The sequence below is a fragment of the Sinocyclocheilus anshuiensis genome, unplaced genomic scaffold (assembly GCF_001515605.1).
Source record: "Sinocyclocheilus anshuiensis isolate Anshui unplaced genomic scaffold, SAMN03320099.WGS_v1.1 scaffold186, whole genome shotgun sequence".
NCBI lineage: Eukaryota > Metazoa > Chordata > Actinopteri > Cypriniformes > Cyprinidae > Sinocyclocheilus > Sinocyclocheilus anshuiensis.
The window spans coordinates 1,969,601-1,987,801 of record NW_015542355.1 but is presented as its reverse complement, the minus strand read 5'-3'; the positions used below and the strand labels follow the sequence as shown (position 1 = coordinate 1,987,801).

Sequence of the window (18,201 nt, the reverse complement as noted above, 5' to 3'; positions counted from 1 at the left end):
ATGACTAGTGGCTTTTTCATCTTATAATAAAGTTAACACATTTAATAAAGACAAACAACAGCAGCCACCTGTGCCCTCTATAAGTAGGTGGGATCAGTCAAGAAGCTCTGGAAAGTGGTCCCGAGTTCTCGCGATGCGAGATTTGCGAAGCCAGACTGCGAGACCGACACGATTCCAGTAAGAGTACCGATAAAATTCAGAAATGTCTGGTCGCTCGGTCCGCGCAGAGACCCGAAGCCGCGCTAAAGATGACATTAAGAAAGTGATGGCGGCCATCGAGAGAGTACGGAGATGGTGAGTATGACAGGCGGCATCACGATACTTTCAAAGAGAGAAATGTTTTTCAAAAGAGAAACTTCAGTCGGAAAGGAGGAGGAGTTTACTAAGAGGATGCCGGTTGATTGACACAAGAGACAGCCAATGGCTGCGCACTTGTCTTTGTTTTCTCAAGGGACAAGTGGCAAAAAGAGGCGGGACTAGAGAGGACTTTTAAAAGGTTTCTTCATGTTTTGAAGAGGCGTAGTGTGTAGGACTGTCAGTAACCTTAAATAAATTATATAATTTTTCTTGTTTTTTTTTTTTTACTAGTTTATAAAGTCTATTATACATTTACTGTGCAAGAGAGTAATCCAAGCACATTCAATCAGGGTTTAGGCCAGCAAAAACCAAGCACTTTTGTGATTGAAATAAATTGGGATATTGGATAGGGTTCAACACATCAACAAATGGACTTTGTAATCCCACATGTCCCGAAAAAGCAGCTCTTAGAGGAGCCTTTAAACTTTCTCCAAATGGAAACTTTATAAGTGCTTTTTTCTGCATGGTTGCATTTTTAACATGGAAACTTGATAGAGCTTTCAAGTCATGTATATGAGAAACCTGTTACACAATTGCTCTATTTCAGGGAGAAGAAATGGGTCACAGTTGGAGATACATCATTAAGAATATTTAAATGGGTTCCTGTGGTGGACACAAAGGAGGTACAACACATCTAACATGTTCATTTCTCTTGGTTTTAATTGTTTGAGAGTTAGTTTTTTACATAAGATCAACATATTATCTGTAAAGTAATGGATTTTCCAAACTCCTTCACTGTATTTACCGCACCTGTAACCTGATATCTTTTAGAAGGACAAGAGCAAAGTGTCTGTGGGTGGTGAGATGCAACGGAAGAATTTTTCCACTGAGGAGGCATCTGATAACGCCTGTTCTGTACTGTTAGATTTTCAAGGTAAACATTTGCATGTGAGATTCAAGTTTCAAAGGCATAGTTTACCCAAAAATTAACATTTTACCATAATCAGCTTCTTGTAGTTCCAAACCCGTATTGTTTTCTTTCTTTCTCTCCTGGCTTCTCAGATGAGAACAGCAACCAGAGTTCTCTGTCAGACTCGTACCAGCTTAAAGTAGCTGCAGACAGCAGCAATAACTCCAGTCCACAGCCCAGTGAGCCGGACAGCCCTGCACTTCAGAGTCTAGACTACCGTACAGATGATCCACAGCCGCCCACCCTCGGCCAAGAAATCATGGAAGGTGAGACTCATACCTTGCATTTTTCATTGAGTTTAATGTTAATCTCAGAGCTGAGAGATTCACTAATTTATTATATTATATTACATTACATTATATTATACATTTCTAAAGGTATATCCAGTGTTTTATAAAGCTTGTAATTTTATAAATCTTGCTTAAATATTTAGTCATATTAACCTGAGATTTCACAGTAAGTTGTTTGCCCTCTTTGTGTCATAGTGATTTTGATCTGAACAAATTAATTATGTTTTTATCTCCAAAACTACACATTTCACAGAAGTTCACTGAGATCATTTAGTCCGTTGACCCACTTTTAAAAATTATAACTTTTTTTTTCTAGAGCCGCTGCTGCAGTCAAGTGAGATTGCAGATGAGCCGCCAACACTGATCAAGGAAGATCTTTTACCCCTCACTGCTCAGGTACAAAACAGTACAAAAGTAGTCAGAGGTTCTGCATAAAGCATGAATGCTGGGACAGCCCCTCTGCCTTGGGTTGTGAACCTTGCTTGCCTTCAAATTCATATATCTTTTTTTGGGTATACTATATATGAGAAAATAAAAAAATTACATAAATATCTATATATAATATTTAATTTATATATAATGAATGTTTTTTTTTTTTTTATGTAAACAATATTTGTTATTTATTCTACTAGATTTATTTTGTATTATATATTTTTAAGATTGTATATATTAAGCCTTTTGTACTACTGAAATTAATAACTAATTAATAATTAATTGCTTCTTTTTCTCTGGGTACAGGAGGATGAGGATAGCTGTGGAGCCCCACCACTGAAAAGAATCTGTACCGAGCAGGTCTCGGTCATTCAGGCGGCCCCTCTTAGCTAACATACACACACACACACACAATCACACACACTGTACACTGGGCATTGATAATCAGCCAGACTGATCACTGGCCTTCCTAGAACTGCTGCAAAAGACACAATATGGACCAGACATCGAAAAAGCACTATATTTATTATCGTATGGGATCGCTTTGCAACATTTTAGATTTACAAATCTTTGCTTTCCCTTTGTATCTCCTAGAATATGCTTCCATTCAGGCCATGTCAGGTTTATCGTTCATTTTTGAAGATCTCATAGTAGAATCTCTGAATTGTTATCTCTTACACTAATTCTGACATAACATGAATGAAGCATTGATTCAACGTTTATAGGCCAAAACCAAAAAAAAAAGGCCAGACTATTAACTAGACATTCCTGTTTACAGGGAGAATGAATGAATGTACTATCACTATAAAGCCCTTCTTGTTGAAATTGCTGTTACAGTTATTATAATGCTAATAGTTTTATTTTATCTTCAGTTGAATGTGATGCTTGTTAAAAAAAAGAAAGCCATAATTTAATTTCATGTTGACTGAAGGCTTAGCCATTGTTGAAGAAAATGTCCTCCAAAACCACGACAAAAAGAAAGTAAATGACAAAGGTACTTGAAATGCAATTTAATACATCACGCTTTATGCACAAGTAATCTCATTAGACCACACCATTCCCTTTTAATAAAAACAACGACTCAACATGCAGAATGTCTTTAATCAAATTCTGTAAGTTTACATGCAGATTGAAATGAAGTCTTTAAGTCATGTTTCAAAAGATGTGAATAATATATAGATTTTCTGTTTGTAGATTCTGCTCTCAGGGTCTGTAGTGCCTCCAACTGTCTATCAGCTCTCATTTGTTGCAGTAATTGAACATTTACTTTTTTGTCTCTGTAGTACACCCATAAAAACGCCTGTCACTTATGCCACCTTTTATTTTTTGCACACTGGTCTAGTGGGCACTATGAGTTCAATGAAGCAGTCATATTGTTATTTGATGCAAATATCATTAATTTTTTTTAGACCTTTCAAGATTCATATTCAAGATTTATTTTTGGCTTTATTCTTTAAAAATAATAACAATGTACACTACAGTTCAAAAGTTTGGGGTTAGGGTTTTTTGTTTTTTTTTGTCTAAATAAATTAATAGTTTTATTCAGCAAGGGTGCATTAAAAATCGGTGAAAAGAGACAGTAAAGACATTTACAATGTTACAAAAGATTTCTATTTCAAATAAATGCTGTTCTTTTGAACTTTCTATTAATCAAAGAATCGTGGGGAAAAATTGTTTCTTCAAAAATATTAAGCAGCACAACCTTGATATAATAAGAAATGTATCTTGAGCAACAAATCAGCATATTAGAATGATTTCGGACGGATCACGTGACACGGAAGACTTCAATAATGTCTGCAGAACACTCAGCTTTACATCACATCAAATTGCTTTTTCAAATATTTTTAAATAGAATACAGTTGTTTTAAATTGTAATAATATTTCAAAATATTATTATGTGTACTGTATTCAAAAACACGGAAAAATCTTACAAACCCCAAACTTTTGATTGGTAGCGTATATTAAAAATATATATTTTAAGTTTTGTATGGGGCTTCAATACAAAACTTAACGTTTGACCTGCATGTGGTGCTGAAGCCCCATTTTTCATAAAATATATATATATATTATTATTATTAATATGTTACGTATTGTAGGCTACGTTGGGAACGTCTGAGATATTTACTTAATACATATTATAGCTCCCTGTACTTGTTTCGGCATATAGATTATACAGTACCTTGATACTACCTAGACCGCGTTTTGGATGTCAAACACGCCTGCAGCATTTTTGGCAATGCTGACTATGATGTAGTAGGTACTAGATAGTCAGTCAGATAGGTTATGAGACACAGCCAGTGTTTTACAGAAGAGGGGATTGTATTTTACTCTAGTCAGTGACTGTCTCTCCTCACCCGTCATTCAAGTCTCTCAATAACTCACTCAGGCGTTTAACACAACTCGTCTGAGCAGGAGTTATAACATCAGATAAAGCAAAGGGAAGAGCTGTTAGACGTCGGACCATGCGTGAGGGATTTTGGAAACTTCTTTGTATTTTCATGTTTTCCTTTCGAGCTTTTAAAGCCTCCGCAGCTATGTATCAGGTTCCAGCGAGACTGCAGCGCACAGTGTCGGAACACAACACTGGAGCAAACACACTCAACAGGTAAACCTGTCACCGGCTGGAATAAACATTAGGTTATCGAACTGATTGATTTAAAGCCTTAATCTATTATACTGCAGAATTATGGATTAAGGTAAATGAACTCGATAAACTTTGAATAGTTAAACAATTCTATTATTATCTTAACCCAACACAATTTGTATTTCTAGATATTTTATTCACAACTGTTTCTGTGGCTTGCAACATTTCTATCTATCTATCTATCTATCTATCTATCTATCTGTTTGTCTGTCTGTCCTAAACACATCTGTGAAGGCCCCTGTGGGCCCCCTAATTAAGTTCCCAGAAAAAGCATAAACTGAAACAAAGCCAAAATTATTTATGTTAAAAATGAAGCATTCTTTTTCCTAAAAGACAGTGGGCAAAATATTTTATGGTTTTACATGCAGTTGAGGTTGAGCTCTTTAGTCTAAACGTGTGGAGCTTCTTGTGTGTCTGTGGTCCGGTCACAATTCATGACAGTCTGTCCTGTGAAAAAATTATGATCAGTGACTTGAATAATGAAACAAACAGTGCCGGGTCACAATCCTGGGATGTTTTGAATCATTTGAGATGTATCAGAAGGGAAGTTTCCCAGATTGAGTTTAGAAACAAAGAATGCAGATGCAGGCACACATTGTTTTTTTTGTTTTAGTTCTCTTCAAGAATGTCTGTCAGACTCTTTTGGGTGTTATATGAATGTCGGGAGAGAATAAATCATTCAGTCTCCCGTGGTAAAGGAAAAAAGATATGCTTGTGCCACTGAGAGGGTCTCTCAGAGGACCCTCAGTCCAATGTACTGCATTTTATCTTGCTTTTGAAGTGAAGGAGATTCATGAAGAAACATAATGGCACTAAAACTATTGAAGCCACATAACTGTTTGCTTTGCAGTGCCATCAATCTGAGTTTTGTGAAAAGGAAATTTCAAGCTCTCTACCTAAATCTCTTATTTTCCATTATTTAATTTCCTTATTTTCTGATATGTAAATAAATTTGCACATTAATTTCTCCATTAATTTTTTTTTCTGTTTAATTCTTGATTTTACAGTATTCTGATTTGTCTGGTCTTTGTCATTATCGTTGTTTATTCAACATGGAACGAATAAGGAACTGGTGCCAGTACATAGTACAGAAGACCGTTTCATGCCAGACGCAAAATGGGACAGAGACTGTTGTGCAGCGGCTGTTTCAGAGTTGCCGATGGCCTGGACCATGTCCAAACCTCATCAGGTACAGAGAAAAGAAATGATCTCATGGTATACACTGGGTTATACTCTGCTATTCACTCTCACATTAACTTGGACGACAAGTAAAAGACTCTGTGCGTGCTTTGCCTCTCTGTATTTTCCCAGCTACAGAACTCTGGTGAGACCCGTGTACAGAGTGACCTACAGGAAAATCACTTCTCTGGAATGGCGATGCTGTCCAGGATTCCATAGAGAAGACTGCAGAGAAGGTGAGGGAGCTCATTTTTTGCTGATTTCAAGTTCACTGAAGCATTACTGAATCAATTGAATGGCTGTAAGACAAAGGAATTGTTATGTGTTGTGAGCCAATTACATAGACATTTATTAGTGGTGTTTGCTAAGACAAGCAAAACATTGCACAACTATAATAGAGATTTTATGGTTGGCCTCTTTTGACTTGTGACCCTAACAACAGCATAACAATGCCCTGGCAACCACGCTGAAAATCCAGGCATAGGGATATTGTGGTTGGCCTCTTTTGACTTGTGTAAGCCAGCAACCACATAAAAACCACTTAGAGCAAACACTTAGCAATGCCTTAGCAACCACCCGGAACACCCAAACATACGCGGCATCCAAAATCAAATACTTTCCTACTATATAGTATGTGAAAAACAGTACGCAAACAGAGTAGTATGTCTTAATTCATAGTATTCGAAAAACAGTACCCGGATGACCTACTACTTCCGGTGGGATTCTGAAGTGCGCATTCGATGGACGCTTAACTATCCCATGAGGCCACGGGAGAGGATTGATGAGTGTCAGTGAAGTGGCACAACTGATGCTGGTAGGTCACATGACAGTAGCAATATGGCGGATGCAGTACATCTGAGTTTCATTCATTCTACCCATTATAGAGCATACTTTTTTAACGGTCGCAAAGTAGGTTCTAATTCATATGTAGTACATACACAGACAGTACCCGATTTTGGAAAATTACCGATAGTGATTTTGTGGTTGGCCTCTATTGGCTTGTGTAAGCAAGCAATCACATAGAAAGCACTCAGGACACCCTAACAACTGCATAGCAATACCCTAATCTTATCTTGCCAGAGGGAGCGCCTCACGTGATCTCACGCAGCAGATCGTCATTGACATTTCAGCAATGTTTACATATGTTAGCTAGCATGCTAGCAACTTTCTACACTCTTTGTCCTTACGGTTGTGGTAAGTTTTTAACACATTATCCATTATCCATCTCCACTATCCAACAGACCTGTAAAGCAGCTTGTTTTGCGTATTGACTATTGTGAAAGTACTGATGTAATCAAAGCCGTCATCGTCCTGATTTAAAATCCTAAATATCAAACATGTTTGATATTAATGGGGGTGACCCCAATTTGTGTGCGAGCAGATTGGGAGGTGCAAGATTCGATCTGTAAATGCCTCACATTACCAGATAAACCGCGCCGAACATCAGAACTGATCGAGGTCCTCAAAAAGATTTTTTCTCCGATTCTCGGGAGGGGACAATCGGGGCTAAATCGGCCTAAAACTCCTGTTGTTTGTGCCTGGCTTAAGACGAGCAAAACATACCAAGATTATCATAGAGATTTCGTGGTTGGCCTCTTTTGATTTGTGTAAACAAGCAAACACACAGAAACCACCCAGGACACCCTAGCAAACACCTGGAACACCCTAACAACCACATAGCAACGTCCTGGGAACCACATAGAGCACCCAGGCATTGATATTTCATGGTTGGCCTCTTTTGATATGTGTAAGCCAGCAACCATATAAAAACCACCCAGAATACCCTAGTAACCACTCAGAACACCCTAGCAACCGCATAACAATGCCCTAGCAACCACCCAGAACACCCTAACAACTGCATAGCAATACTCTGGCAACCACCCAGAACATCCAGGCATAGGGATTTTGTGGTTGGCCTCCTTTGACTTGTGTAAGCCAGCAACCATATAAAAGCCACCCAGAATACCCTAGCAACGACTAAGAACACCTTAGCAACTGCATAGCAATGCCCTGGCAGCCCCCCAGAACACCCAGGCATAGATATTTCATGGTTGGCCTCTTTTGATTTGTGTAAGCAAGCAACTACATAGATACCACTCAGAACACTAGCAACCACCCTGAACACCCTAGCAACCACACAGCAATGCCCTGGCAACCACCCAGAACACCCACACATCTAGCAAGATATTTGCATGAGCAAACACCACACACTTTTGACTTGGCATGGTTTGGTGGGTGGTTCTTTTTTTAAATTTAAGTCTCTTAGCAACAACAAAAAAAGATCCCTTACATTCATTGTGTGGGTGAGAATGTGAGTGACAACAACTGATCTCACTGTGGAAATCAAGCATCTGGGTGAAATCCCAAAATGAATGAGTCATAACTATATGCCCGTCTGAATGTATTTCCTTTCTTACTATATGAACACCAAACACTTTAGTGCAAAACATCCATAAACATGTTTCTATATTAACCAGGAGAAAATGCATTATGACTATGTTACAAAACATGCTCAGATTTGCCATGACACAAAAATCTGCAATCGAAAGTCTTAGATCTGAATATGAATATTATCACGCCATGTCATATGAGCACAGTTACACTCCCTACTGACTCACTTTACTGTTATCCTAGAGAGATAATCATAATCAAAACCAGCACGGCTCTGGGTCTTTGCATATATTGGGTAAATACATTTTAATTGACACTGAAATAAATAGCTAGAAGAACATATTTGAGGGAATATTTGAGGAAATGAGTCAGTGCTTTTGATTCATTTTGATTAATTTGACATAGTACAGTTAGATGTGATAGAGGTCACAAGAGTTCAAATAATTTAGGGATAATTTATCTAGTGAAAGTGAAGTGACATGTGGCCAAGTATGGTGACCCATACTAGGAATTAGTGCTCTGCATTTAACCCATCCAGAGTGCACACACACAGCAGTGAACACACACACCGTGAACACACACCCGGAGCAGTGGGCAGCCATTTCTTTGCTGCGGCGCCCGTGGAGCAATTGGGGGTTCGGTGCCTTGCTCAAGGGCACCTCAGTCGTGGTATTGAAGGTGGAAGAGAACGCTGTGCATTCACTCCCCCCACCTACAATCCCTGCCGGTACGAGACTCGAACCCGCAACCTTTGGGTTACGAGTCCGATTCTCTAACCATTAGGCCACGACTTCCCATCTATGGCACACATTCTCATGTTCATTCTCATCTGGATGGGAATGGTTTAATGTCAAACAGCTCAAGTTAGGTCAAAGTCTGTGTGAGATCCCAGCATTTCTAGTTGGCATGTGTAATGAGGCCTAACAAAGAATGTTGTGTCTGATTTCACTCATTATGGACACTTTTTATAGTCCCGGGTTTGGAACATGGAAGTAAACATTAGCAGGGTAAACTTGTACTTGTACTTGGTAGATGGAAGATAACAGCAAATATTATTTTAGCATATCCAGTTTGCTCCAACAGCAGCTGTATTATTTTAATACAAGGGTAAAATAACACAAAGTGTTATAAAAACAAGAAAACACTACACGTCAACTACCAGTTAGTGTTAGTAGACTGTCTACTTAATATCTTCTAACACTTTATTTTGATAATAATAATCTGAATATAATAATCTGATTATAAGTAATTTTGCCCTCATTAAGTAATAAGTAAATTTAAACTCATTCTACTAACCCTAACCCTAATGTAACAGTCTACTATTACTCTAATGAGAGTTATTTGACATGTAGTTGCAAAACATTACTTATAGTTAGTAGAATGTCTAAAGTGTGCTATCGAAATAAAGTGTAACCAATATGACAAACTTTGAAGGTTTCAAAGGGTTGATTCGCATAGAATGCGTTTTTGTGTTTAACAATGCAAGATGCAGGGAAGGAATGCAATGGGAAATATGGAATGGGGAAAAAACGCAAAAGTTAAACTTTTTTTTTTTACTTGCTGCAAAAGATGTGAGACACAAGCACAATGGTCTTGCACGTTTACATAGAAAACAATACAAACGCAATGCAGTGGAACGCAACATGTTTTTGCGTTTAAAAATGCAAGACATAAGGCAGTGTAATAAGAAAAAACACAAGGTGTATACACGTTTTTTTAAGTTGAAGTTATTTTAATTGAGTGCCACATTTTTAGAACACCATATCATGCCTGAGATGCTGTATTGGTGAAACACATCCGTCTAGTACGTTTACATAGAAAACAATTGGAGGTGCAAGTAGAACACAACTGAAAAACAAGGAATGCATTGAATACTGTGAGAGACGCAAGCAGTAGAATGAAAAAGAACGGTCTCAAGACTCTTTTTTAAAACTTATTGTAACTTCAGCGGCACATTTTCTGAATGCTGTGCCATGCAAAAGGGTCAAGATGCGAGCACAATGGTCAAACACAACTGTGCATTTTTACGTAGAAAAACAATGGAAGTGCAGCGCAGTGGAATGCAACTACGCATTTTGTGTGAACGGTCCTACTAAATTCTGATTGGTCTTCACTGTCGTCCGTGGTAACGCTGTGTATCCAGCCGATCACCACAACTGTAACCAATGTCTCTCATTCCACAGCACAGACTTGTGCTTTCTCTGTTGTCTTCTGGCAGGATTCAAAGCCTGGTTGTAAGAACAATCCAACTATAAGAGTGAACAATCCAGCCATGTATGTAAACCGAAATGCAATAAGAAACTTTTAAACTGATTCATGCTCCCCTGGAGTTGTGGTTTGACTGTTTATTCAGCTCAGTTTGCCAGTTATTGAGAACTGTGTGACTAGTTGATGTCATGTTCAATCACTTTAGTGATGTTTTGTCCTTCAGGAATGTACAGTGTCATAAATTCATGTGCCTTGTATTAAGAGATACCAGTGTGATGAAGTTGTTTGTTCATTAATGCAGCCCAGACAAAGAAATCTTTTCCCATCCATCAGATTAGTCAGCAAAATGCTGGACGTTTTGTTGCTGTCCCTCCCTAAGTTAACTTTGTTTTGTTCGTTAATGCATTCCTCATATATTGAGGCCAGTTCCTCTCTTTAGCTTAATAAATTTCCATTTTAAAATGTCAAGAACTTGGATATTTCGATTAGTTGTGTCTGACTATGTGAAAAGGATAGCTTTATGTTTGACTAAGAAGGAGTAGACATCAAGGAATGCACTGGTGCAAAGCTGTTGAGATGTGGGAGGGTGGTTGCAGCTGGGATCAACAGCTGTAAGAGATCCTTTGTCCCATAACCATATTCCAGTTGTCAATAGAGAATAACTCCCAGAGATATCATGCAACAGATCAAAAATCTTCAACAATCTAATATAAGACTTGGTTATACTTTTGGATTCGATGTAGAATTTCAATTGATTTCTCATAACCCATGGGGTTTTCAAGCTTTTTGTGATACACTATCGTTCAAATGTTTCTTGAGAGGCAAATCAGCATATTAGAATGATTTCTGAAGGATCATGTGGCAATGAATACTGATGAGTAATGATGGCTGAAAATTCAGCTTTTCCATCACAGGAATAAATTACATTTTAAAGTACATTGAAATAGACAACAGCTATTTTAAATTGTGATAATATTTCATAATATTACTGTTTTTACTGGGTTATTTTTTTTTTTTTCAAATAAATGCAGCCTTGGTGTGCATGAGACTTCAGAAACATTATAGACTTAAGAATAGACATTAAACATTAAAATCTTACCGACCTCAAAGCTGAACAGTTGTGTAGAAATACTTGTTGTTTCTGAAAACTGACTAACTAATGAACTACTGAAAATATATAATTATTATCTGGAAAAGTTTTACTTATTTGCATAATACAGCATAAGACAGTGTATCTTTTTTCCACTATTAGAGTAATAACAGAGAAGCAGAGAAGAAACATTTTCAGTTCAGTTCTGATGTATTTGTAAAGCGCATTTATCAATTAAAATGATTACTCTAACGTCTCACGTTTTACATTCCAGCTATGAACTCTTACCCTCTGGGAGAAGGTACAAGATCCCACGCTGCAAATTGAACAGATTCAAAAATTTGTTTGTGCCGGTATCTATCAGGTTGCTGAATCTGGAGCAGTGAGTGAAGCAGTTTTAGTTTTTATCTGATATCTGTGATGGTGTATATGGATGTGAATGTCTATTGTGTATGCACAGTATTTTTTTAATATTCTTAGGTGTACCAGGTGATGTTGGAATGTTGGTTTTGAGTCTACGCCAAATTTCCCCTACCAGGGACAATAAAGTATATTTCATATTCACATTTCATCTTAAGTAAACATGTTAATTTTAACAGCTCAAAAAATAAATTTTGTAAAATGTTTTGTGTCACCTTAAAATTGTTTTTACCATTTGGTGCAGCTCTACTTTTTTTACTTAATTAGTCATCATGGTGCAGATAACGGTGGTTTGAGGAGTTATATCCCTAAAAGGAAATCTAAACAAAAAGTTGTGGATCCTGAAAAGTACACTCACAAACTAATTCATTTTACAGTAATACATAATATCATGGCTCCCTTGGGGTTCCTGGATCCCAACCACTAAACACTGAAGGCATTAGTCATTCATGGGAACAATTCCCATCAGCAGAATTACTTGGGTACTCGAACTTCCCATAATGCCCTGGTCAGTCTTATATAGTCAGCTCCAGCTGTCTTTCTTACAACCCCATACCAGGTTTCCAGAAGGCCTGGCAGAGGTTCAAATCTATCACCTGCTCTACAAATTCCTTTAAATTGAGATTGTGATCAGTACCCCTAGCTGTGAGAGTGGCTGTGGGAAAATGGGATGTCTGTGGTGTGGTATCTGTGTGTGCTACAGCCCCCTCAGCTGCCTGTAACGGGTGAGATCATCTCATTTCTGTGGTGGAGCACAGATGGTCATGCCATTGAAGTCTACCTGTTCGTTAGGATAGCTTGTACGACAGTGAACCCAAAATTGTATTTAACCCATGATGAATATAAGCAATTTGCAAATTATTTCAAGTCATTTTTTGGGCACAATCTGCTAATTCAGCTAATTCAGACTGCACAGACAGACGCCAACAAACACATTCATTGGATTTTGTCAGATCAGTGTGTTATCCCTGTCAGCGTCTGCTGGCATCAGCCAGTGCTTGTTTTTGCTGACTGAACATGTTCATTCGGTGTTTGGCGGGATGTGCAGTGTCTAAGAAATGACATACTGTAATCTGGTGATTAGCAGTGAGAAATAACCTGTTTGGCAAACTACAGAAACAAACTTTGTTTTGGCATGATTTTGTTCAAAATGACGTCACACAAGTTCTTTCTTCGATTTCACTTGAAGTATATCATGGCCTTTATGATTTAACAACTTTTCAGACCAAGAAACACATCTGATCCAGCTGGACTGTCCAACTACCACCTAGTCACCAACTTGCTTGTTTGGTTCCCATACTGCCAGTGTAAGAACATACGCTCTTAGAAAGAAAGGTACAAAAGCTGTCACTGGGACGTTAGCCTTTCAAAAGATACATCTGTGTACCGTATTTACCCCTAAAGTTTGCATTTTAGTACCTTGAGGCTGATGATACACGGGGCAACTTTGCTGGGCAACTTTTTTTGAGCAATGTTGCTTGGGCACTTTCCCATTGAGGATGGGTAACGAAATTCTATCTGGATACTTTAGATTGGTTGTGGGCCCTGTGTCTCACCTGGTTGCCCGTTGACGGCAACATTGCTCAAAAAGTTGCCACGTGTATCATCAGCCTAAAGGTACATATTTACCTAAAGTGTATATATTAGTACCTTTTGAAAAGGTGACAGCTCAGTAACAGCTTTTGTACCTTTTTTACTGAGAGTGTAGGCTATGCATAATAGTCTAAAAACAGTATCACAAATGTAAATAGATCAGAAACACGAACATCACCATTTAAACAAATGCAAGGCAGCACAGCTGTAAGGTATGGTAGGATACTTGCAGCTGGGATCAACAGCTGTAACAGATCCGCAATGGTATTCCAACTGTCAATAGAGAGCAACTTCCAGTGATATTATTTATCATATGAAGTGCCCACAAGAATCCAATTTTAATTATTTCGGTTTTTTAAAGTAACACCTGGGGGCTCTAGTTTATTAGAGGTTAGATCCTTCACAAACCAAATTAGCGAATGGAGACTTAAATGAAAGTGCATTGAAATTAGATTTGTTTAGTCTGCTTATATATGCTTTAGAGGGATAAACTTCCCAGCCAATGAATCCCAAAGTGGAAAGGCATGCAAACTATACCAGTCTTCCTGCAATGCATGTGCCCAAAGTATTTGTTTGAGGGCAAATACAGAGACTGAAGTTCATTACTATTAAATCGATATGAATTCAGCATAGAAGCAAAGGTTGATGATGTAGATCTTTAGATCTGGCAATACAGATAATTCTAATTCTATCTGAAACTATTTAATTGCTTCACAGTTTACCAATAAACCCCTTTTATAAACTAAATTCACCCAGAAGAACATGCTAAAGTATCTTGTGTCTTCATAATCTATGAAAGCCCCATCAGTCTCTGCCAAAATTCTGTTAATGGGTGTGGAGTCTTAATGTGGTCAGCTTGCATGTATGATTTGTGTATTTGTACTTCTCCTAAGACACAAGTCGCACTCTGGTTTGGTACATCAATACATCACTGATGTCTGCGCTGGCACGTGTTTGCATAACTTTATTAACCATGTCAGTTTTTATAAAACCGTTGTGCTAGTTCCAAAAATGGGCAGTTTAAAGCCTCCCTCACATCTGTGAAAAGCATAGAGGTTCAGTATCTGCAGATCCCATTGTGCTGTGCTTCTTTACAGCTCATCCGTTGGGTGTTTTTCCAGAATACCCCAACGTTCGGCTGTCCACTGATCTGAGAGCTGTCCGGTATCCAGCAGAGCTGTGCATTATGGCCAGTGCATGTGGAGAACAGGCATGTCAGACAGCTGGACATTTCATTCTGCAAACTTCAACAACGGTTTAACTTGCACACAGCCTTCTATCACACATCACCCAGTGCCATGGAGTCTCTACAAAATAAATATTATAAAATTAGTGTTTTTCTGAGCAATACAGATATAGAGTGAATGACATCCTTTGGGTTTACCATCATGGGTGTTTCCTCCAAGAGCAGAAGTGCAGTTAGCACAGTCCTTATGTCTTTCCACCCAGAAAAACAGAGACATGTTAACTTTTCGATTCTGTTGGATGTGCATATTGTGGTGAAGAGTGACAAATTTGTTCCTTTGCACTTTATGGAATGAGCTAATGTCCCTTCATGAGGTCTGGCATCTAGACTGTCCTTTGATGACACTGTGACATGCTTGTGGTCTTGAGTCTTGTATTGCAGTCAATTGAGAGCAGATGATGAAGCTTGTAGTTGTAAACGTCTCATTGGAAGAAACTAGAATTGCAGTGTTGGAGAGTAGATAACTAAAAGCAGTGACACCACTAACTTTGGTCAATTAACTACCCAAATTGTCCAGTAGTTTAGCTGTTTTCAAAATAGTGAAAGGTGGATTTATTTTAGTGAATAGCTTCTTTTGAATGTACATGAACAAGACAAAAAACAAGTCCTGCACTGTGTTTCAGGTCTTTTATGTCTTTCAGAATGTAATCTTCTTATCCTGTGTTTTCAACCCACTCCTATAAATTAAGGATTTTTTTTTGTAAATTAGTTTGTTTTGTTTTAAGATGTGTTTAGTTCCTGATTAAATCAAGTCCCGTTCTACATTTTAGCACATTAAAATCATTTTTTTAAAAGAAGAATTTTAATGCTCATCAAGGCTGCATTTATTTGATAATATGGTAAATGTTGTGAAAACAACAGTACTGTGAAATACTATTACAATTTCAAATAACTGTTTTCTATTTTAATATATTTTCAAATGTAATTTACTCTTGTAATGGCAAAGATGAATTATCAGTAGTCATTACTCCAGCGTTCAGTGTCACATGATCCTTCAAAAATCATTCTAATATGCTGATTTGCTGTTCAAGAAACATTTCTTATTATTATCAATGTTGAAAAAAGTTGTGCTGCTTAATATTTTTGTGGAAACCGTGATACATTGTTTTCTGAATTCTTTAATGGATAAAAAGTTAAAAGAAACATTATGAATGCTTTACTGTCACTTTTGACCAATTTAAACTGTCCTTGCTGAATACGTTTTTTTCTTTAATCTTACAGAATCCAAACCTTTGAATTGTAGCATACATCAAATTATGTGCAAAATAGGAATGGCAATTAATCTTTACATTAAAGTAGAACAGTTTTAGTCATTGCATCTCAAACACTTTTTATTTTGTGAATTTTGTTCTAAAATGTAATTTCTGATCTCATCATATGGTGATATTTAATTTCTAATCTAATCATTAGGTAAAAAATGGCTGTATTGCATTTCACATATAAAATGTCACCACTGAGAGATCACCTGCAATTCATCATCATCTCATTTCATGCCAAATAATTCCCAAATCTCTGCTGTCTTGGAAGATCGGTCTTCTTCCATAGAGAGATCCAGCACTTTGTGGTTGTCCTCACCCTGACAAGCCCTATGCTGTGTGAAGAGAATCTCTCTTAAATGAGAAAGGTGAATGTTGGGGAAACCCAGAGTGAGATATTTCCCTTCACTAGGATTCCATGCAAATGGAAATTCATGGCTTGCCAGCATCTGGTTTTCCTGTTCCTTATTCTACCCTAGGGAGGGATGTTAACCAAAGATTTAATTGAACTCATTTAGTGTCTCTTCTAACAAATTCTTGTTGTTCATACAACTGTCATACAGTTATTTTGGTTTCACACTGAGGTTTTGGGATTGATTTCATTTTTGGACTACAGGCCTGTGACACTGAAATGATCCTTGGAATTTTAAGTACAGTATGAATGAATGTGTCTTTTTTAAGTTAACTCGTGAGAACATCACAAACTTAATTCAGATCAGTTCTGTTTACCACTTTGTCTAGTATACAGTTATAATATTGCAAAAACAGAGCAAAAAACATTAATTAGATTGAACAAGCATAGACATTAACTAACTGCTTGATTTTTACCGTACATTTCTGCCATATGGACATCAACTTGAGATAGTCACCACTGATAAGCTATTACTCAATATAATGTAGAAACTTTAATTTTCTGTAAAGCTGCTTTGCAACGATTTGCATCGTGAAAAGCGCTATACAAATAAACTTGAATTGAACTGAATTGAATTTGACTTATGACATAACAGCTGGCTGAGAGACTTACAGCATTTGCTTAATCCATTCACTTAGTGCTGTATCACTTTTTATGGTTAGAAATTACCCTTTCTCTGCTGTTATACTTCATGTTACCTTGACAATAATTAAACTGGTAAATTAACTTCTATTTCCAGGACCAAGAGGACAACCAGGACCTGCTGGGCCGCCAGGTCCCCCTGGACCTCCTGGACCTTTAGGAAAGATAGGGTTTTCTGGAAAACCTGGTCCTGTAGGAACTAGAGGTAAGAACTATCTCTTTACCTTGACTGGGAATATTAAAACAAATATTTTCATACATTGAGCTCCACTGCTTACTCTACAGGACCTCAAGGGTTGCAAGGACCACAAGGTGAAAGAGGCCTTCCTGGGCCACCTGGGCCCCCAGAAAAAACATTAATTAGATTGAACAAGCATAGACATTAACTAACTGCTTGATTTTTACCGTACATTTCTGCCATATGGACATCAACTTGAGATAGTCACCACTGATAAGCTATTACTCAATATAATGTAGAAACTTTAATTTTCTGTAAAGCTGCTTTGCAACGATTTGCATCGTGAAAAGCGCTATACAAATAAACTTGAATTGAACTGAATTGAATTTGACTTATGACATAACAGCTGGCTGAGAGACTTACAGCATTTGCTTAATCCATTCACTTAGTGCTGTATCACTTTTTATGGTTAGAAATTACCCTTTCTCTGCTGTTATACTTCATGTTACCTTGACATCCCTTTTTGCATTCATCCATTTAGAGTGCGTGAACTGTACTGGTTATGCTGACATCAAAGAGCGCTTGAGTGTCATTGAAGCTCAGGTAAGATAGAAATGTAGGTAACCTCCTGTATTAACCAGTCACATAAATTAAGATGGTAAGCATGTGGTTTTGCTTTTTTTTTAACAGATAATGTTACTCAGAGATGCTGAAGCTCCTCCTCTCCCTCTGTCCAGCCAATCACCTGAGAGAAGAGCTGATAATGAGGTAGACAGGACACACCCCTCACCAATAACACCCAATGCCATTGGCCGACCAGGTGAGAAGAAAATAATGTGTTGTTAAACTCTTCTTTATGATGTGTAATTTTATATATTTTATATATTTGTATATATGTTATTTAGACGTGTGTGTGTGTGTGTGTATATATATATATATATATATATATATAT

At 37.6% G+C, this 18,201-nt stretch overlaps 2 protein-coding genes across 2 annotated transcripts in view; both read left to right on the top strand.

The window, feature by feature from the left end:
- Positions 1-96: 96 nt before the first annotated feature.
- Positions 97-3,074, top strand: LOC107691704 (B-cell CLL/lymphoma 7 protein family member B-A-like). The gene is made up of 6 exons (XM_016490482.1): positions 97-294; positions 905-980; positions 1,129-1,231; positions 1,360-1,533; positions 1,874-1,953; positions 2,296-3,074. The coding sequence occupies exons 1-6, from the start codon at positions 203-205 to the stop codon at positions 2,380-2,382; spliced, it is 612 nt and encodes a 203-aa protein (XP_016345968.1). The 5' UTR covers positions 97-202; the 3' UTR covers positions 2,383-3,074.
- A 1,261-nt stretch (positions 3,075-4,335) lies between these two features.
- LOC107691662 (collagen alpha-1(XXVI) chain-like) overlaps positions 4,336-18,201 on the top strand; it is a 16,561-nt gene continuing 2,695 nt past the window's right edge. The window contains exons 1-5 of the mRNA XM_016490404.1: positions 4,336-4,594; positions 5,700-5,822; positions 5,945-6,048; positions 17,790-17,851; positions 17,939-18,068. Of these exons, the coding sequence (XP_016345890.1) occupies positions 4,452-4,594; positions 5,700-5,822; positions 5,945-6,048; positions 17,790-17,851; positions 17,939-18,068 (562 nt within the window). The 5' untranslated portion in view covers positions 4,336-4,451. The remainder of the gene's footprint in view (positions 4,595-5,699; positions 5,823-5,944; positions 6,049-17,789; positions 17,852-17,938; positions 18,069-18,201) is intronic.

Coding starts and splice junctions, on each gene's coding strand:
- LOC107691704 (XM_016490482.1), top strand. CDS start 203: ATGTCTGGTCGCTCGGTCCGCGCAGAGACCCGAAGCCGCGCTAAAGAT. Junction 1,534..1,873: donor CGGCCAAGAAATCATGGAAG/GTGAGACTCATA, acceptor TTTTTTTTCTAG/AGCCGCTGCTGCAGTCAAGT. Junction 1,954..2,295: donor TTTTACCCCTCACTGCTCAG/GTACAAAACAGT, acceptor CTCTGGGTACAG/GAGGATGAGGATAGCTGTGG.